General features: G+C 48.0%; 1 protein-coding gene across 1 annotated transcript in view; it reads left to right on the plus strand.

Annotated features, from left to right (window-relative positions):
• LOC126413274 (odorant receptor 94b-like) overlaps nt 1-22,338 on the plus strand; it is a 213,235-nt gene that overhangs the window by 183,895 nt on the left and 7,002 nt on the right. Inside the window, exon 6 of the mRNA XM_050083174.1 lies at nt 1,945-2,100. Coding sequence (XP_049939131.1) covers nt 1,945-2,100 — 156 coding nt within the window. The remainder of the gene's footprint in view (nt 1-1,944; nt 2,101-22,338) is intronic.

A 22,338-nucleotide genomic window follows, 5' to 3' on the forward strand; every position in this document is an offset into this window, starting at 1 on the left:
TTTTCACGTACACTCGACGACATTTTCGAATATCTATGTTTAATTCCTGAGTCGTATGTTTAATTCCTGAGTCGAAACAAGGCCCCGGGAGTAAACAACATTCCATTAGAAGTACTGACGGCCTTGGGAGAGACAGTCATGACAAAACTCTACGATCTGGTGAGCAAGATGTATGAGACAAGCGAAATACCCTCATGCTTCAAGAAGAATGTAATAATTCCAATCCCAAAGAAAGCAGGTGTTGACAGATGTGAAAATTACCGAACTATCAGTTTAATAAGTCACAGCTGCAAAATACTAACGCGGATTCTTTACAGACGAATGGAAAAAGTGGTAGAAGTCGACCTCGGGGAAGATCAGTTTGGATTACGTAGAAATGTTGGAACACGTGAGACAATACTGACCCTACGACTTATCTTAGAAGCTAGATTAAGGAAAGGCAAAGCTACGTTTCTAGCATTTGTAGACTTAGAGAAAGCTTTTGACAAAGTTGATTGGAATACTCTCTTTCAAATTCTGAAGGTGGGAGGGGTAAAATACAGGGAGCGAAAGGCTATTTACAATTTGTACAGAAACCAGATGGCAGTTATAAGAGTCGAGGGCATGAAAGGGAAGCAGTGGTTGGGAAGGGAGTGAGACAGGGTTGTAACCTCTCCCCGATGTTATTCAATCTGTATATTGAGCAAGCAGTAAAGGAAACAAAAGAAAAATTCGGATTATGAATTAAAATCCATGGAGAAGAAATAAAAACTTTGAGGTTCGCCGATGACATGTAATTCTGTCAGAGACAGCAAAGGACTTGGAAGAGCAGTTGAACGGAATGGACAGTGTCTTGAAAGGAGGATATAAGATGAACATCAACAAAAGCAAAACGAGGATAATGGAATGTAGTCGAATTAAGTCGGGTGATGCTGAGAGAATTAGATTAGGACATGAGACACTTAAAGTACTAAAGGAGTTTTGCTATTTGGGGATCAAAATAACTGGTGATGGTCGAAGTAGAGAGGATATAAAATGTAGACTGGCAATGGCAAGGAAAGCGTTTCTGAAGAAGAGGAATTTCTTAACATCAAGTATAGATTTGTCAGGAAGTCGTTTCTGAAAGTATTTGTATGGAGTGTAGCCATGTATGGAAGTGAAACATGGACGATAAATAGTTTAGACAAGAAGAGAATAGAAGTTTTCGAAATGTGGTGCTACAGAAGAATGTTGAAGATTAGATGAGTGGATGACGTAATTAATGAGAAGGTATTGAATAGAATAGGGGAGAAGAGTAGTTTGTGGCACAACTTGACAAGAAGAAGGGACCAATTGGTAGGGCATGTTCCGAGGCATCAAGGGATCAAAAATTTAGCATTGGAGGGCAGCGTGGAGGGTAAAAATCGTAGACGGAGACCAAGAGATGAAAACACTAAGCAGGATGTAGCTTGCAGTAAGTACTGGGAGATGAAGAAGCTTGCACAGGATAGAGTAGCATGGAGAGCTGCATCAAACCAGTCTCAGGACTGAAGACCGCAACAACAACATGTTTAATTCAACATGTTTTATTACTTTCCTGTTATCGTTTGCTTGAAAATCTCGTCTCGTATCTGTCTTGTATCCTTTGAGAAGTGCTCCTTTTGTTTCTTTCGTTGTATGATCACATACACGTAACTAACTTTTTAGACGACACTGCGCTGACAATGCTTAGTGATGATTACAGTGCATTTGCATTTGTTATTTTATTGCCTCTTGTTCTCCTTTCTAACGCACGTACAATTCAAAGAAAACTGGAAGCGTGTAACAATCGGTATTGACAATGTTCAGTGTCAGATTTCGTCGAGACATTTTGTTATGTTCGTAAAACACCGCGTTTTTACGAACGTTCGCAAACTCCTTCCCGGGCCGCAGCAGTGGTCTGCGAGACTGTGCCGGCCGCTGACGGCAGTGCGTGGTGTTCCGCAGAGCGAGCGTGTCGCGCTGGCGGCCTACCGCTGCGCCTGGCCGGGCGCGCCGACGAACTTCCAGCGATCGCTGCTCCTCGTCTCCATGCGGGCCCGGAAGCCGCTCACGCTGCGCGCCGGCAAGTTCTTCGTCTTCTCCAGGCAGGCCTTTGTCCAGGTGCGTACAACAACCCCAAACTCCGACAGAAAGGCATAAATAGAGCGTACATTTTCACGTGCACTCTTTGACATAAAACATTGCCGGTTGCCGACCGCCGCAGGAGCATATAGTCCGCACCGATCGCGACGTGGAAAAAAATAACGTGGATGCGCTGACAATTCCACAAGTCTGCACAAACCGGCGACACTGCAAGTTTCGGCAGTTACTGAAGGAAGTCTAGTCTTCTTTCCGAGTTGTTACGCGGCGTCTGCGTTCCTGATTTAGCAGTAACAAGCGCGTTATCTGAATAAAACGTCTCGCAATCGAAATCACTCGTTGCGTAAGTTTTTATAGTACCTTCGTCTCAACACTGAAGCCTTAATGTAATTGTACCACGGTTGCAATATATTTAACTTTCTGACACATCGTTAATGACAGTTCCATCCAGCAACATTTTTGCGAAAGATTTCTCGGCGGAGTGGTTCTGAACGTTGCATGCGTCGCAACTGGCCGGACCCACCTGCTGGCACCCGGAAATTTCATTTCACATTCGACAGCAACAGAGCGAGACGATCCATTTTAATATGATAAATACTGTATTACGCTAATATCCGACACGCATCGCCCAAAATTAGTTTTATAGCTTGTGATCCAGTCAGAATACCTCAATACTTAGTTTTATCTTATAAGCAATGCATTATATCTCGTTTCTTTTTCTTTTATAACCGATCCATCTTGCAGTTTTTTTCGTTAGGAATCTGTATGATTTAGTTAAGCCACAGTAACTTTGCTGTAACGCATTTTCCTGCCGTTTTTTCTCTTCTTACGGTAAATATATGCGATTAACTCTGAGAATACCTCAGTCTGTATTCGATAATAACGCCGGCACAGTGCACATTTTGACGTCCACATATGGATTCGCGGGGGACGTAACATTGATCGAAAGTGATGTTTAAGGTAGTCATCTACTTTTAAACCACCCACATCGCTCATTTTTCAAGCTACCCAGAGTGCGAGGCAGTAGCTAACGCCAGAGTCATCAAATGTCTACAGGGATGGCTAACTGCTGTGACACACATTTAGGTCAGAGGAACTACCAATATACTGACTTCGTTACTCTTCCTGATGTACGAGTCCTACGTGACGAACCAAACTCTGTTCGTATCGCTGACGGTCGAGTCGAAGCTCTTCGGAGACATTTGTACCAGTACACTGTAGCACTTTGGTATTCTGGCGGTAGACATCTATGACCAGTAAGACAGCTTACTGAGTCGAGCTAGCGAAAGGGCTCAATGCGTAACGGCTTTCTTGAAATTTTGCTAAAGAATTTTTCTGGAAACTTGCAGCTCCATTAAATAAAACGGAAAATAAGAATCTGGAATGCACTGGTCTACAGTGCGATTAGAACTGACAACTCACACCAGCCTCGCATAACAACGGATCTGCAGAACCACTGCGCAAACGAGACTCTGCCGGCAGGAGCTCTCTCTCTCTCTCTCTCTCTCTCTCTCTCTTTCTCTCTCTCTCTCTCTCTCTCACACACACACACACACACACACACACACACACACACACACACACTCACTCACTCACTCACTCACTCACTCTCTCATCACAGTATCAGGTGATGAGCCTCATAACGCAACGTTAAAGATCAAAGCAGTTGATAATATTCTTCTCGGGTATGCAGCCGGATCATAACGTCTTCATGACACAATATTTCCGCGGTCCATCTGGCCGCCATCTTCAGGTGAGAGTGCTGGTGCACGAACTCGCCGGAACTGACTTCCTAGCGCAAGCTGCGGCCCCTATATAGGCCAGCAGAAGACCCACAACGCGTGCGCGAGAAGGTGCCGTAACTGCCCTCTAGCGCAGTAAACATACCGCGCCGCCAGTGGTGGAAATAGGCGAAATCGAGATATCGCTGTCAAAAATTAAAATTTTTTTTATTCTGTCGATCGGAACACAGACCGTTGTTTTTTGAAGTCAGATAACACCGGGTCCCAAGTCTTACTTAAAAGATAGCCCTTGTCTCTATTAATAAGATTGTCAGATAAACGAATCTATATGGATTCTTTTAAAACACAGTCCTAATAGCGAGATGCAGGGGCAACCATTTGTGTCTTGTCATAGAGCATTCTGTGTCCCTCGGTGAGACAGTGCTCCGCCACTTCAGATTTCTGAGGCTGAAGCAGCCGAGTGTGCCGCTGATGCTCAACACATCGGTCCTGAATGGTCCGGATTGTCTGCCCAATATAAGCCTTCCCACAGTGGCAAGGGATCTTGTACACACCGGGCTTCCTCAAACCCAAGTCATCCTTTACAGAGCCAAGGAGCGCTCTAATCTTTGCTGGCGGACGAAAAATACTTTTGATATGGTATCTTTTCAGAATTCTTCCTATCTTCGAGGAAATGCTCCCAGCAAAAGGCAGAAAAGCCACCGATTTGCAGGTATCTTCTGGTGGTTCAGGCGATGGTCCATACTGGAAAGCACGACGGATCTGTTTATCTGTATAGCCATTCTGCTTGAACACAACCTTAAGATGGTCCAATTCCTGTGTCAAGCTTTCTCCATCTGAAATGGCATAAGCTCTTCTCGCCAACGTCCGCAGGACCCCCGTACGCTGGAACGATGGATGACAGCTAGAAGCATGCAGGTAACGGTCCGTGTGCGTAGGCTTTCGATAAACACTGTGTCCCAGTGCCTCTTCATCCTTTCTGTACACCAGAACATCCAGAAACGGAAGCTTCCCATCACTTTCCACCTCCATGGTAAACTTGATGCTAGGATGCAGGGAATTAAAATGATCTAGGAGGCGGTCAAGAGCTTCTCTCCCATGAGGCCACACCATAAACGTATCGTCAACGTACCTCCAGAAAGAAGTTGGTTTTAAGGACGCCGTCTTCAGCGCCATGTCCTCAAAATCTTCCATACAAAGATTGGCGACTATTGGGGACAATGGGCTCCCCATAGCCACTCCGTCAGTCTGTTCAAAATATTTGTCATTAAATAAAAAGTACGTCGACGTCAGCACGTGGCGACAAAGCCTGGTTGTTTCCTCATCCAGTTTCTCACCAATTAATTGCAAGTATTCTTCCAGAGGAACCCGGGTAAAAAGCGACACGACATCAAAGCTCACAAGTAAATCCGAGGGACTAAGAGACAAGGACTTCAATCTCTGAATAAACACCATAGAATTGGAAATGTGATGTTCGCATTTACCAACGTGAGGGCCAAGAACAGATGCTAAATACTTGGCTAGATTGTAGGTAGGAGCACCCAAATTACTCACGATCGGACGAAGCAGGACCCCTTTCATATGTATCTTGGGTAGACCGTGTAATCTAGGTGGCACGGCAGCACCAGGACGAAGTTTTTTGAGAACGTCGTCAGGTAAAGAACTCTTCTTCAGAAGTGAAAGCGTCTTCCGTTTTATCCGTTCAGTTGGGTCGTCCTGCAATGTTCTGTATGCTGAGTCTTCAAGTAAGAGATCCATCTTTCCCAGATAGTCATCACGTGACAGAGGAACCGTTGCGTTGCCTTTGTCTGCTGGTAGAACTATCAGATCTTCGTCTTCTCTAATGGACCGGACGGCTGCCCTTTCGAGAGAGGAGATGTTACTCCGTGGAGGCGGCGCCTGCCGCAATGTATGTGAGACCTCTTGCCTAATCTCTTCAGCTTGGTCCTCCGAAAAGCTGGACACTGCTTGTTCGACTGCGCAGATGATTTCGGTGATAGGCACATTCCTCGGTGTAGGGGCAAAATTCAGGCCTTTCTCCAACACTGACAGCGTGGCGTCGTCCAGTTCTTTACTCGTGAGGTTAATCACTGTCCGTCGACGGGTGTCGTCATCAGATGTCGTGGGTTGAGAAGAAAGCCGTTGAAACTTCGAAGACTGTTTCATGACGGCGCTCCTATGCGTCCAATCTGATAGTGCCCAAGAAGAACTATCCACCCATTCCCAGGATGCGTCCGACAGCAGCGACGATAACTCCAAGTGCGAGAAAAGTAAATCCTTGGATATGAGATCCAGTTGTCTTCGAGTGAAGCGAATGCGCTTTTGACTAAGGCGAAACTGGCATGCTTCTTGATGTTGTTGGCCGTTTTCGTATCAATAAAATGCACAAATCTAGCAAACTTAGGTATTACTCTTCCATCGCGGCATCTCAGCAAAAAGGCGAGGGCACTCAGCAACTTGCCTTTCTTCTTACGAAGATTATCAAACTTCTTCACACGTTCCACCATCTCCTCCCCGTAGAGGCTTCTGATGTGGCTACGAAGGCTTTCCCGGCGTAATAATTGATAATATTCTTCTCGGGTATGCAGCCGGATCATAACGTCTTCATGACACAATATTTCCGCGGTCCATCTGGCCGCCATCTTCAGGTGAGAGTGCTGGAGCACGAACTCGCCGGAACTGACTTCCTAGCGTTTTTTTTTTCTTTATTGTTATTTTAAACCTGTACAACAGGCAGGCTTTCAGCAGCATTCGACACTGCTCTTCAGCCATAGGATACACAATGAGAAAAAACACTGAGTAGACACATAAGTTACAGAACGGTGGGCAATAAAACAGTAGACACATGAAGACAAACACGGAGCCGTTCACACTCGACGATAATCCACACTGCAAACTGTTGATACGACGCACAAACACTGAAGAAGACGATGTCACTGGCGAACGATGGAGTGTGACGGTGAACACTGAACACTAAAATGACGGCACACACGAGACACTGATGGCGGTGATCTCCGGCGCGCGAACGTCCACTGAGCGTGTACGAGTCCAGGGACCTGCCAAGAGGGGGAACAGGGGTGAGGTGGGGGAGAGGAGAGAACAAGGATGCCAATGGCTGAGGATACGGGGGCAGGAGGAGAGGGACAGGGAGGGGAAGCCCGAGGGAGGAGTGGGGAGAAATAAAGGAGGGAGAGAAAGGGGAGAGAAGGGAGGGAGGGTGCCCAGAGGAGCAAGCACAGGGGGAGGGTGGGAAGATCAAAGTTGGTAGGAGGGGTAGATGGAGGGGAGGAGGGCATCATCAGGGAGATGGAGCTGGCGGAAGCCACCTTGGGAGAGGGTAAGGAGGGTTGAGAGATGGAGACCAGGTGGGACGTGGGAATACACGCGCGGCAGCGGGTGGGGATGGGAGAGGATTGGGGAGACGAACAGGTGAGGAGGATCAAGTTTACAGGAGGTGTACAGGATCCATATCCTTTCAAGGAAAAGGAGGAGGTGGGGGAAAGGGATGAGATCGTACAGGATCCGCATGGGGGAGGGGAGATGGATGCGATAGGCGAGGCGGAGAGCATGGTATTCAAGGATTTGGAGGGATTTATAAAAGGTAGGGGGGGCGGAGATCCAAGCCGGATGGGCATAACAAAGGATAGGGCGGATGAGGGATTTATAGGTGTGGAGGCTGGTGGAGGGGTCCAGACCCCACGTACGGCCGGAGAGGAGCTTGAGCAGACTGAGTCGGGAGCGTGCCTTGGCTTGCATTGTCCGGAGGTGGGGAGTCCAGGAGAGGCGACGGTCGAGGGTGACGCCAAGGTACTTAAGGGTGGGAGTGAGGGCGATAGGACGGCCATAGATGGGAGATAGAAATCAAGGAGGCGGAAGGAAGGGGTGGTTTTGCCTACAATGATCGCCTGGGTTTTGGAGGGATTGATCTTGAGCAACCACTGGTTGCACCAAGCGGTGAACCAGTCAAGATGGGATTGGAGAAGGTTTTGGGAGCGCTGCAGGGTGGGGGCAAGGGCAAGGAAGGCGGTGTCATCGGCAAACTGGAGAAGGTGGACGGGGGGTGACGGCGGCGGCATGTCCGCCGTGTACAAAAGGTACAGAAGGGGGTAGAGGACGGAGCCTTGGGGCACACCGGCGGAGGGGAAAAAGGTGTAGGAATCTGTGTTATGGATGGTGACATAGGAAGGACGGCGGAAGAGAAAGGAGCCGATCAGATGGACGTAGTTAATGGGAAGGGCGAAGGTTTGGAGCTTGAAGAGGAGACCGGAATGCCATACACGGTCATAAGCACGTTTGAGGTCCAGGGAGAGGAAGTTTGCGGAGCGACGGGAATTAAACTGTTCGGAAAGGAGATGAGTGAGGTGAAGGAGAAGGTCGTTGGAAGAGAAGGACGGACGAAAGCCACACTGGGTAACGGGAAAGAGGCGGTGCTGGTGGAGATGCTGGTGGATGCATTGGGTGAGGATAGATTCCAGGACATTGCTGAAGACCGAGGTAAGGCTGATGGGATGGTAGGAGGAGACGGCGGACGGCGGTTTGCCAGGTTTAAGGAACATGAGGATACGAGATGTTTTCCACAGGTCGGGGTAGTAACCGGTGGACAGGACTACATTGTAGAGCCTGGCCAGGGTGGAGAGGAAAGAGACAGGAGCTTCACGAAGGTGACGGTAGGTGACACGATCGTGACCAGGAGTGGTGTTGCGTTTTGTGCGGAGTGTAGCAATGAGATCCTGTGTAGTGATAGGGGCATTGAGTTCCGTGTGTGCAATGTTGTCCAAGTACTGGAAACCAGGAGCGAGGGGAGGGACAGAGGTGTCAGTTCGATCGCAGATATCCGGGAAGAGGGAGTAATCGAACTGGGGATCATCGGGGATGGAAAATACATCGGAGAGGTAGGAGGCAAAGTGATTGGCCTTGCTAAGGGCGTCAGGGAAAGGGTGATCATCATGGAGAAGAGGATAGCAGGGGGAGGGTTTAGTTCCGGTAAGGCGACGGAAGGCTGACCAGAACTTGGACAAGTTGATAGGTAGGGTAGCAGTTAAACGGGTGCATGTCTGTCGCCAGTCCCGGCGTTTCTTAGCCGCGAGCAAATTACGAATGTGTCGCTGGAGTTGCCAGTGGCATCGTAGTGTGTCCGGGTCACGCATGCGGAGGAAGGCACGGTAGAGATGGCGGGACTCACGGAGGAGGAGGACGGCCTGTGGGGTTAAGGTAGGATGGTGGGGGTGGATGGCAACAGTAGGGACGTGGGCCTCCACGGCCTCAGACAAGGTCTGCTGGAGAAAGGAGGCGGCATGGGTGACATCATCGGGGTGGTGGTAGGTGAAAGGGTGGCTATCGACCTGGGTGGAGAGGGTATCCCGGTAGGCATTCCAGTTGGCACGGGAATAGTCATGGACGTACTTAGGGGGAGGGTCATGACGAGGATCAGGGCAGGGGCGATGACCGTCTGAAATGGTGAGGAGGACAGGGAGATGGTCGCTACCAATAGGCTCCAGGACATCCACCGTTATGCGGCCAAGGAGGTTGGGGAAGGAGAGGATAACATCGGGAGTGTAGTTGGATTCGGGACGGGTGTGCTGGGGAACGGGAATGAGGTCACCTTGAAGGGAGGAGAGGAACCGATGCCACCACCATAACTGGGCACCGGAAGGACTATGGATGTTGAGGTCGGCGGCGATCACGTAGGAGGAGAAGGTATGGTCGATGTGGGAGAAGAAGTCGAAGGGAATAGGGGCGTTGGGGCGGACATAGATGGTGGCGCAGGTAACGGTAAGGCCAGGGAAGAAGAGACTAAGGATCAGGTGTTCAGTGGGGTCGGGAAGGAGAGGTTGGAGCCGAATGGGGATATGGCGGTGGTGCCCAATGGCAACTCCACCACTCGCAATCGGGAGGGGATTATCAGAGCGGTGGAAGAGGTAAGGCGAAGTGTGAATGGTGTGGTGGAGTTGCAGGAAGGTTTCATTGAGGACGAAGGCATCCATGCGGTGGGTGGCAAGGGTGTGCAGGAAGAGGTTCTTGTTGGCGGGAAGGGAGCGGATGTTGTTGAAAAGGATGCGGTGCTGCTGCGCCATGACAGGGATTTAAACGAGGGTGTCAAGACGGGAGAAGGTGAAATGGGCCTGGTTGTTGGAGTAGGTGGCGTACATTTTGAGTTGGAAAACGGAACGGGCAGCGAGGGAGATCTGTTGGAGGGTGTGTGGGCGCTGAAAAGGATGAACATTCGGAAGGACAATGGTGAGGAATCTGATGATGTCCTCAGCAGTAGGGGGTGGGCGAAGGGAGTTGCCAGGAGGGGTTGGGGGCGTCCAGAGGGCGGACAGGAATGGTCAGTTCAGGAGTGGTAGGAGGGGGCTGGGCCTTACACTTCTGGGAGTAGGTAGGATGAGGGAGGTTACAGGTATTACAGGAGGGGGGAGACTGGAGATTGGGGCACTGCCATAAAAAGTGGGCTTGCCTACAGTGCGGGCAGGTGGGGGCCTCGCAGCACTCAGATGTTGGGTGCACATTATACCGCAAGCACCTTTGGCAGCGGAGGGATTGAGGAGGGGAACGGGACGGGTCAACTTCATAACGCTGGTTAAAAAGGAGGGCACCCTCCTTCAGGAGACAGTCTATGGAGGGGGGTGCTCAGAAAAAACCTGCATAAGGCAGGTGGGGCCGGCAGCGTTGTGGATGTGGCGAACCGCATGCACCTCCAGATGGGGATGGGCCTGAAGCTCCGCCAACACCTCCTCCTCCGTGATCACTGGACTGAGCCGAGTGATCACGGCGGTGAGGGTCGGCAGGCGACGTGGGGGTTGGGGTTGGTGGGAGGGAGGTGGGGAAGGAGCAGGGGTGAGGGAGGCATGAGGGCCAAAGCGGGTGACAGGGATGCGGGAAAGGAGATCTGTGTGGAGGGTAGGGCTGGGGGAGGAGATGAGTACCAAATCACGGCGAGGAGTGAGGAGGGAGATGGGGGCACCAGGACAATTCTGGCGAAGAAAGAGGGGGAGGTTCTGGGCTTCAAGGAGGGAGGGATCAGGACGGGAGAGGAGGTAGTGGTAGGAGGAGGGGGTAGAGGAGGAAGAGGACGGGGCAGGGACGGGCGGGGAGACATTCATGGCATCATGGGTGTGGGAAGGGGAACGAGGCAGAGCCTTTTTGGGAGCAGAGGAGGCAGGGGTGCCACTGGGGCGCTTGACGGCGGTGGAGGAGGTGTGGGGGATGGGAACAACTGGAATGTGGCGGGGAGTGGCAGGTCCGGGGGCTGGATTCGGCGACGGAGACGGTGAGGGCGATGGCGAAGGCGATAGCGATGGCGATGGCGATGGCAAAGACGATGACGATGAAGGTGAAGGGGAGAGTGGAGCGTGGGCCGTAGCCCGCCGGGCGACCACCCTGGCGGGGGCTGCAGAAATGGAAGGAGCAGAGGGAGGGAGTGGAGGGAAGGGATCAGAGGAGGCGTGGGAGGGAGGAGCTGGGGACATGGCGACAAAGAGGGAGGGAGATGAGAGAGTGAGGAGTTGGGGGATGGACTGAGGGGGGAGTGAAGCGGCACACCACGTGATAGTGATGGCAGCAGCGGAGGGGGAGGTGTATATAATGGCAGTGGTGGTGGCTGTAGAAGAGGTTGTGGGGGTTGACATTATGATAAGGGCGAAAAAACGCACTACTAGATAAAGGAGCAAGACAGGCAGAGCGACGAGAGACACAGAAGAGAAAGGGACGGAGAATGACGAAGGAGACTGGGGCCTAAGCCCCACTCTGCTGCCGCTGGGGAGGGGGGGGGGGCGACCCGGCTGGCTGGCTGGTGGACACGCCTATGCTGCTGCTGTTGCTGCTGGCGGCGGATGGAGGGGGCAGCTAGGACCACCGCTGGCCGCTGGCTGCGACCGCTGGTGGCGGGGCTGCTGCTGGCCTCTGGATGCTGGCTGCTGGCGGGGACCGCTGCTGGCGAGGACCGACGCTGGCAGGGACCGCTGCTGGCTGCTGGCTGCGGGCTGCGGGGTGCTGGCTGCTGGCTGCTGCCTGCTGGCTGGACTGCAGCACGCCGGCTGGCTGGCTGGCTGGAACCTGCAACACCTATCGCTTCGATTGGTACCAGAATAGCACAAAACGAAGGGCGGTATTCAACTGAATTACCGCCGGAGATGCTTCCTAGCGCAAGCTGCGGCCCCTATATAGGCCCCAGAAGACCCACAACGCGTGCGCGAGAAGGTGCCGTAACTGCCCTCCAGTGCAGTAAACATACCGCTCCACCAGTGGTGGAAATAGGCGAAATCGAGATATCGCTGTCAAAAATTAAACAATTTTTTATTCCGACGTTCGAATCACAGACCGTTGTTTTATGAAGTCAGCGATATCTCGATTTCGCCTATTTCCACCACTGGCGGCGCGGTATGTTTACTGCGCTAGAGGGCAGTTACGGCACCTTCTCGCGCACGACTTGTGGGTCTTCTGCGGCCTATATAGGGGCCGCAGCTTGCGCTAGGAAGTCAGTTCCGGCGAATTCGTGCACCAGCACTCTCACCTGAAGATGGCAGCCAGATGGACCGCGGAAATCTTGTGTCATGAAGACGTTATGATCCGGCTGCATACCCGAGAAGAATATTATCAATTATTACGCCGGGGAAGCCTTCGTAGTCACATCAAAGCAGTTGTTATATAAGTCAAGTACGGGCGTTCCTGACTCCAGGCTATCTATACTTACGGTACTCAACTAGATTTAATCTAGAGTTCCTCACAAGGGAACCTCCCCATCGCACTCCCCTCAGATTTATTTATAAGTTGGCACAGTGGATAGGCCTTGAAAAACTGAACACAGATCAATCGAGAAAACAGGAAGAAGTTGTGTGGAACTATGAAAAAAATAAGCAAAATATACAAACTGAGTTGTCATGCGAAACATATGCAACATCAAGGAGCATGTGAGTTCAGGAGCGCCGTGGTCCCGTGGTTAGCGTGAGCAGCTGCGGGTCGAGAGGTCCTTGGTTCAAGTCTTTTCCTCGACTGAAAAGTTTACTTTCTTTATTTTCGCAAAGTTATGGTCTGTCCGTTCGTTCATTGACGTATCTGTTCACTATAATAAGTTTAGTGTCTGTGTTTTGCGACCGCACCGCAAAACCGTGCGATTAGTAGACGAAAGGACGTCCTTCTCCAATGGGAACCGAAAACATTTGATCGCAAGGTCATAGGTCAACCGATTCCTCCACAGGAAAACACGTCTGATATATTCTATACGACACTGGTGGCGGCATGTGCGTCACATGACAGGAATATGTTGTCGACCCACCTAACTTGTACACTTGGCGAATGGGTAAAAAGATTCTTGTACCTTGCCTGATTTAGATTTTCTTGTGGATGTGAAATCACTCCCAAAAAAGTGATGAAAACATAAGAGTTTGTCAGATAATAACTGTCTGAAAATAAAAAATTAAAATTTTCACTCTAGGGAAGACTTGATCCAAGGACCTCTCATTCCGCATCTGCTCACGCTAACCAAAGGACCACAGCGCTCCTGAGCTCACACTATCCTTGATATTGCATATCTTGCCATGGACTACTCAGTTTGTATATTTTGCTTATTTTTTTCATAGTTCCACACAACTTCTTCCTGTTTTCTCGATTGATCTGTGTTCAGTTTTTCAAGGCCTATCCACTGTGCCAACTTATAACTAAATCTGAGGGGGGTGCGATGGGGAGGTTCCCTTGTCAGTTTTTAAGCTCTGTGGTGTGAATGGCAGCTGTTTACGCCGTTGTTACATACACTGACGGAAAAAAAATCGCAACACCAAGAAGGAGTTGCGTGACATAAATGGAAGTTGGTAGGCGTGTTCCTACATCTGAAAGATGTCTGTTAAAATATCGCGCCCCTCGCATAAGAATGTAACTAGTACCGCCATTATGAGGATGCAAATCATGTTCATTTAAATACTCCCTTTAACGGTCATGAGCGTTAGTTACCTTTAAGATTGTAAATAGTGAGTTGAGGTTAGTTAAGAATGCCTTTAAGACTAAGAAGACGCCATTATAAACACTTCACTGAGTTTGAACAAGGTTGTTTAGGGCTACAAGAAGCTAGATTCTCCTTCTGCTGACAGACTTAGCGGGTATGTAGTCATTACAGATGACTGTTAGCAGCGGTGGTCATGAGAACGTACAGTCACAAGAAGACCGCCACGTGGCAGCACCGACAGGGAAGAGCATCGTGTTCGGCATATGGTTTTGGCGCAGCAGCAGTTTGTGCAGCAGTTGCCACCACAGTGACAAAACTGTCATAAATCTGTTACTTCAAGGACAGCTCTGAACCAGACGGCTGTAGCGCGCATGCCACTGACCCACAACCACCGCCATTTGCGGCCTCAGTGGTGTCATGCGAGAGCTCATCGCTGGGCGGGCTGGATGTCTGTTGTTTTTTCTGATGAAAGTTGGTTCCGCCTCTGTCAGTGATGGCCGTGTGTTGATTAGGAGGAGGCCAATTGAAGGCCTGCAACCATCTTGTCTACGTGCTAGAAACACTCGACCTTCACCTGGAGCTGCGGTCCGTGGTGAGACTTCGTACGACAGCAAAAGCACTCTCATGATTATTTCACGCAGCCCGACTGTAAAATTGTACGTCAGTCTGGTGATTCGACCTATTGTTGGTTGATTTGCTGGAGCGGACCAAACAGTGAGATCATCAGTCCCATCGGATTACGGAAGCATTGGGAAGGAATTCGAACGTGCCCTTTCAAAGGAACGATCCCGGCATTTGTCTAAAGCGATATAGGGAAATCACGGAAAACCTAAATCAGGATGACAGGACGCGGTTATGAACCGTCCTCCCGAATGCAAGTCCAGTGTGCCACTGCCCTAAGTATGAACAGTATGCCAGGGGGTGTTTTCCAACAGGATAACGCTCGCCCACATGCCACTGTTGTAACCGAACATGCACTACAGAGTGTCAATACGGTGCCTTGGCCTGATCGATCGCTGCATCAGTCTTCAATCGAGCGCATGTGGGACATCACCGGGCGACAAATCCAGCATCATCCACAAACAGCATTAACTGTCCATGTATTGACGGGCTCCGTTTAACTGGAATGGAACTTCATCTCACAAACTAGCATCCGGCTCCTGTACAACACAATGCATGCACGTTTGGATGCTTGCATTCAAGATTCTGGGAGTTACATCGGTTGTTAGTGCATCAGCATTTCACATTTGCAGTGGCTTTCTGGCGCTCACATTAATATGTCGTGTTGCAATGTTAATCACCCAGACATATGTATTCCCGAAATTTCATTACAGTACATTAATTATTTTTTGTTGTTGCGATTATTTTTTTCTTCAGTGTAATTTAATTGCAGACAAAAAATCATACCTACTGATATTAGTTTCCACTCGTGCAACAGTCGGCATGAGAAATATTGAGGTATATAATTTTCCAACACACCTACAGTTATCATAAATACAAACTAATAAAACACATACTTTGACACTTTGCAACGAAGGCTTATTTCAATGGAATAAAAAGTAATTTGAAATCAACCTTGCCTAATTGGAAATTGACCTAGCCCCACACGTCACAAAACAGTAAGATACCAAACAATTAGAACTTCGAAATCAATCATGTCCCCGTGCAATCTTGTGCAAAATTTTCATTTTAGTTTATGTAGCTGTGTAAGTAAAAGCAAGAAGAAACCCTAATTTATCCATTTGCATAATCCATTCGAAACGCAATAGAACTAAATTATTAAACATAACCTTCCCTTTAGAGATTTAACAATATAACAAGCAGCTGAGCCAGTGGTAAACCTGGTTTCGTTCAGAGATTCGTAGGTATCTGTAGCAATGGTAGAGTCCATTCTACATATTCATTTATGAGTAATGTACCGCGACACGAATTTATGTGTTGTCACGTTTAATATTTTTTGTGTGGTATCTAAACCCCTCTCACACCGGCCTGATTTAGCTTCACTGATCAGGATAGTAAAAACATGCGTATCTTAAGGGAATTTTCATTCACAAAGCAGGCTTATCACATTCACACAGTTCAATACTGTTCTATCCTGATTAAATTGAGCTTAACTTATATTCGATAAGGCAGTGAAGCAATTTCGAAGTCTCGGTGCGACGAAAATTATCAGTCGATCTCCTGGAAACATTTGTAATAATTATTAACTTTCGGTGATCACGTGGGGAAGACCGGAGATCTGCTGGTAAGGCCGTGTTAGCCTATTTATTTGAAGTAACTGGATATCTTGAGCATACAAAACGGCAGGTTCGTCCAGTGTAAATCAGGCGTTCTCCACTGATCCCGTGCAACACAGCGTAGTAAGCAGACACTGCCAATAATAATAAGTTAAATAATCCGCGAACACACTTACTTTAGTTTAGTTCATGTATTAAATTCCTTCTCATACAGAATCTCCTCAAGATGGCGACTAGCTCAACAATACATACATATACATCCTCCTTCTTTCACGACTAATCGGCAAGAATTCCTTCATTCTTTTCATAAGAGATAACATAGATAGCAGAGAAGCTATTCCATGGAGTAAATGGACGCTCCAAGGAATAATTGGGCTTGAAACTACTTTGCATTGATAATCGGTAAGATAAGAAGAGATATTTCGAGATATGTACTGAGTTATATAATTTATAAAATTTCTGAAAATATCGCGGAGAGACCGCTGCAAGAGACATTACAACTGGTAACAGATTTGAAGGAAATCAAGGTATAGAACTCCATTAAGACTGTTACCTATGTTATCTAAAACAACTGGAATGATGAGTTGTTAATAATATCGCACCACACTCAGTGAAACGATCAGTAAAGACAACACTACGTTGCCTAAAGTCACTTTTGTTACCTTCACATGTGTGTGCTGGTGAAGAACGACATCCGGCTGACGCCCATGACTTTCAAACAGCTGTTTGTCGAATACGGTAAAGAAAAATGCATCTGTTCATTTGAAGCCTTTTTTTGTTCAGAATTACCAATACTATGACCGCTCAAAGCTTGTACAATTCCTCCTGAGTTCACTGTACAGCGTGTTCATTTTAACTGAAGACATTGAAATATCTCGAAAACTAGACATCGGAGCAAAAAATGTTATAATGCCACCTTGTTTGTGTCGGAGGGGGACATCCAAAGATGCCACACTCTACCCGCCACCCCACTCCATGTGTGGGTGGCGGCGGTCAACTTTTGAAATCTTTAATGGGAACTCCCGTTTTTGTTTCAGATGACGATTCTAAGGCAAAATGTACATAAGTTTTGTCTGAAGCATTTTCTTCGTTTCGCCACAGATGACGGAGGTATAGAAATAGGGGCCGGCCGGTGTGGCCGTGCGGTTCTTGGCTCTACAGTCTGGAACCGCGCGACCGCTACGGTCGCAGGTTCGAATCCTGCCTCGGGCATGGATGTGTGTGATGTCCTTAGGTTAGTTAGGTTAAAGTAGTTCTATGTTCTAGGGGACTGATGACTTCAGCAGTTAAGTCCGATACTGCTCAGAGCCATTTGAATTTGAACCACTGAAGCACCGAAGAAACTGGTATAGGCATGCGTATTGAAATACAGAGATAAATAAACAGGCAGAATACGGCACTGCGATCGGCAACGCCTATATAAGACAACAAGTGTCTGGCGCAGTTGTTAGGCCGCTTATTGCTGCTACAGTGGCTGGTTATCAAGATTTAAGTGAGTTTGTACGTGGCGCACGAGCGATGGGACAGCATCTCCGAGGTGCGATGAAGTGGGGATTTTCCCGTACGACCATTTCACGAGTGTACTGTCAACATCAGGAACCTAACACCAAATCTCCGACATCGCTGCGGCCGGAAAAGGATCCTGCAAGAACGGGACCAACGACGACTGAAGAGAGTCGTTCAACGTGACACAAGTGCTGCAGATTTCAGTGCTGGGCCATCAGCAAGTGTGAGCGTGCAAACCATTCAACGAAACATCATCGATATGGGCTTTCGGAGCCGAAGGCCCACATGTATGTCCTTGAAGAGTGCACGTCACAAAACTTTACACCTCGCCTAGGCCCGTCAACGCCGACATTGGACTATTGATAACATGTTGCCTGGTCGGACGAGTCTCGTTTCAAATCGTACCGAGCGTTTGGACGTGTACGGACATGGAGACAGGCTCATGAATCCATGGACCCTGCATGTCAGCAGGGGGTTGTTCAAGGTGATGGAGGCTCTTTAAATATTTCGGTCGAGTGCAGTTGGAGTGATATGGAACCCCTGATACATATAAATACGACTCTGAGAGGGCCGGCCGAAGTAGCCGTGCGGTTAAAGGCGCTGCAGTCTGGAACCGCAAGACCGCTACGGTCGCAGGTTCGAATCCTGCCTCGGGCATAGGTGTTTGTGATGTCCTTAGGTTAGTTAGGTTTAACTAGTTCTAAGTTCTAGGGGACTAATGACCTCAGCAGTTGAGTCCCATAGTGCTCAGAGCCATTTGAACCATTGACTCTGAGAGGTGACTCGTACGTAAGCATCCTGCCCGATCATCTGCATTCGTTCATGTCCATTGTGCATTCAGACGGACTTGGGCAATTCCAGCAGGACAATGTGACATCCCAAACGTCCGGAATTGCTACAGAATGCCTCCAGGGACACTCTTCTGAGTTTCAACATTTCCACTGGTCATCAAACTCCCCAGGCATGAAGTTTATTGTGTATATCTTGTGTGCCTTGCAACGTGCTGTTCAGAAGAGATCTCCAGCCCGTCCTACTCTTACGGATTTGTGGACAGTCCGGCAGGATTTATGGTGTCAACTCCCTCCAGCACAACTTCAGATGTTAGTCGAGTCCATGCCACGTCGTGTTGCAGCACTTCTGCTTGCTCGCGCGGGTCCTACACGATATTAGATAGGTGTATCAGTTTCTTTGGCTCTTCAGTGTACTTTATATCATAGGATAGCCTATTTTTAGTTGAGCTTTGACCAGAAATTTGTTTCAATCGCTGAGCAGTACGGTTTTCTTTCCTCACTTGTTGCAATCAGCTTTAAATTGTCTCTAATGTCTGAAGGTTATTTGTACGCATTTACTGTTATTCTCACTGATAGTTTTAAAATAATTGTAAGAAAGTTATCATTTACTTATAAGCATAGCAGTTCAAAATAGTTTTCTCCTAATTTGCGGAGATCGACACATGTACATACGTACATATTTGCAGGGTGCTTTATTTCTAGTAAATTCTTGTAGGCCACCCCTTACGTATATGCAGGTTACGGTGTGTCACTTGGTTATGCGTTCATCTGTGCGGTGAATCATCCTTATTCTCATCCGTATAGAAACTAATTGGTGACGTACAGTTCAACTGTGTTTTGCTTTGTGTGGGGTTCGTAGCCGGGCTGTCCACTGCCCCACCCTGGCAAGTCCGCTGCGAGGGTGTGGTTCGGTGGTTATACCGGATGGTGCGGCCCTCGTCTACATCAAAACAACAAAACTGCAGTAGCTACAGCAGTTAATATTCGTTTTGATGTTCGGCGGGTGTCCGATTCTATGTTTTCACTTTGATCTACGGACTTTTCCTGGAGGTAAAGGTGGCTCCAATCAACAGGAAACGGTTATCTAGTTCGTGGTCATTGTGTGGATTTGTTTCATTGTTTCATTTAAACTACTGAGTGACTATTTTTTTCTCTTTAATACTTGTCATTGTTAAAAAAGTAATTGTGCTACACTTGAATGTTCATTATAGTTACATAAAGTCACAATAATTGCGTTAGTAAAATGTCTTGCTAAATGATGTTCAATTAAACCATCTTGGCCAGTCCTTTCATGATTCCTGCTTCTCAGGCACGAACATTGCTGCTTTCTGGTGAGGTGTTAATTACTATTGAAGGTTGTATGTTTTGGTTTGCATGCCTCTGTAGAAAAGCGGTACCATAACGGTTCCAGCCAGTGTTTCTTCATACCTTCTAATTGGAAAACCCATTCGCAACGTATTATTCCTCCGACATATCGGACTCGTCGCGCCACCGTGGCCGTGTAGCGAACTACGACGTATCACAACAGGCAGTATACTGCGACCGGAGCTCAGGTATCGTGCAGACATGGAATAGACAGTGGCTCTAGACATTAGCGTTACAATACTTCAGCGTTTTTTGCCTGCACGCCTACCTATCATTTGGAGGACAGACGTGCAGGTGGACGATGAATGTTGCATCCCAAAAGAAAAAATTAAAATGATCCTGATTTATAGAAAATTTAGGAGAAATGTTGAGGCTGCTGTTGCCATGTTTGCCGAGCGTTTTCCAAAGAAAGCGTGATCTCGTTCATTCTTTTACAATGTTGTGAACGCCTTTATGTCTGATAGCAGCGTACAGACCGGCAAGAAGAAATGAAGCAAACGTGTTACGGGAGAAGATAGGGAAATAGCTGCACTAGCGGCAGTGCACCACAAGCCACGGATAAGCGCCCGTCAGTTACACCGCGATTCTGGTATGTCCGCATCATCGTAAGTATCGTCCATAGAACGTGGACTTCATGGCGTCGATTTCCATAACCTGGTAGTGTTTTATGAATGGGCATGTCAACAAATATAAACGACTCCCTCTTTCTTTGCAGAGATGCTATTCTCCAATAAGTCTACATTCACAAACCATGGCAGCGTTGATCGGCGTAACATGCATTACTGGAGTGTAGACAATCCCATTGGTTACGGCAAGGTGACCATCAACGTCCTTGCTCGGTTAACGTATGGTGTGGCATCAGGGGGAACAACCCATTGGTCCGTGTGTTTTCGACGGCACGTTGAATGGACGCAAATATCGAATGTTTTTGGGACAAGAACTACCGGTACTACTGCAGGATTTTGCGCCGGACATTTGACAACACATGTGGTTTCAGCAAGACGGTTGCCCAGCACATTACGCAACTGAAGCACGGGAGGTGTTAGCCCTTGTTTACACTGGTCAGTGGATCGGCAGTGGTGACCCTATTAATTGGCTCGATAGGTCGCCGGATTTGACATAGTCAGATTTCTTTCTGTGGAGATATTTAAAATATAAGGTGTACCAGCAAGTGCCAACAGGGTGTGAAATCATGGTCGACACCATCAGAAACACCTGTGATGACATTCCCGCAGATTTGCTTCTGTCCTGTGGACGGTCATTTGAAAAGCGGATCACCAAGTGTATTGAAGTTGTTGGTACTTCGTTTGAACACTTACTCTAATTGGGAAAGTCGAGTAGCGCTTGCCTCGAGCCACGGCCATAGCGGCGCGTCGGGTAGTCCCCTGTTCGATCTGTCGGAAGAATACAACGTTGCGAATGGTGTTTCCAGTTAGAAGTTATGATGTGCTGGTCTGGTTTACTCTGGGAGCATGGAGGTTGGGTACCACGTGCCATTGGACATTCAAGCGCCATTGTGTAACATGTAAATTACGAGTGTGTACCCATTTCTATTCTTCCGATTACAGCGCCATCTGTGGCGAGACGAAGAAAATTCTGTATACAAAACGGACGTACATTTTGCCATAGAATCGTAATCTGCAATAAAAAAAAGGGGGTTCCCATTTAAGATTTCAAAGTTGCCCCCGCGACCCGCTCATGGGGTAGGGTGGAGGTTCGAGTGTCGTGTCATTAGATGTTCCCCTTAGAGACAAGCAAACAGGAATTACAAATTTTTTTGATCCGATGTGAAGTTTTCGAGATATTTCAATGTCTTCAGTTAAAATGAATACTCTGCACATCCCTTCACCCTCAGCAGGTCGCCCCATTACAGAAGTATCCTAATCCGATCAACCATAAAAATTGAAGACGGAAGTAAATTATCTTTAAAAATCGCGTTCTAGGGCGGTGATACCTGTTTAACTGCACTTGGATTATGAAGGACATGCTTTTGCTTAAGTTTCTAAGATTTGGAATTTCAATTCTCAAAAGCACTACAGATACAATAACAATACTGTGTGTACCACTGCAGTAGCCATTATTGGCAGTGAGGCAAACAAAAGATTGCTGGCCCACAGTTTTTCGAGTACTAGCGAGATCTACTGATTCAGGACAAAGAAGTGTGTGCGCCTATAAAAGATTGCCAAATAGTACTTGTTAAGATATTACGACAGTTTGTGTTCATTGTATGTCGTATTATTACCGCAAATAAGATCTTGTTTTCGATGGATGATGCTTTCACTGGCGGCGGAGATATTTTTCTGTGTTGACCTGTAATAAACAGATCGGGTGATGTAAGTAGTCTCAACATCCGCGACATACACGTAGCAGTGTAATCGCTTCTGATACAGATGCAAATTTTTTCGTATGTGCTCCGCTATGGTTGTTGCGAATGTTTCATTGCACAGGCTTCAAGTACCTGAATGTAGCGTGTTCCTTCAGAAGTACTATGGGGAACAGGTTCTTGGTGAAGCAACATTAAAAGGTAAAGCTGTTCAGATGTTTGTTAGTAGGAGGCCCTGAAAAGCGTCCTGCTCTTTGTAAGTAGTCACCGCACATCGAAACAACGGACGTGTGTGGACGTCCCGCTGACAACCTCATTGTTCGCAAACTCGACGGAGAAGAACCTTCAAAGCTATTGC

This window comes from Schistocerca serialis, chromosome 7, assembly GCF_023864345.2.
Source record: "Schistocerca serialis cubense isolate TAMUIC-IGC-003099 chromosome 7, iqSchSeri2.2, whole genome shotgun sequence".
NCBI classification, from domain to species: Eukaryota; Metazoa; Arthropoda; class Insecta; order Orthoptera; family Acrididae; genus Schistocerca; species Schistocerca serialis.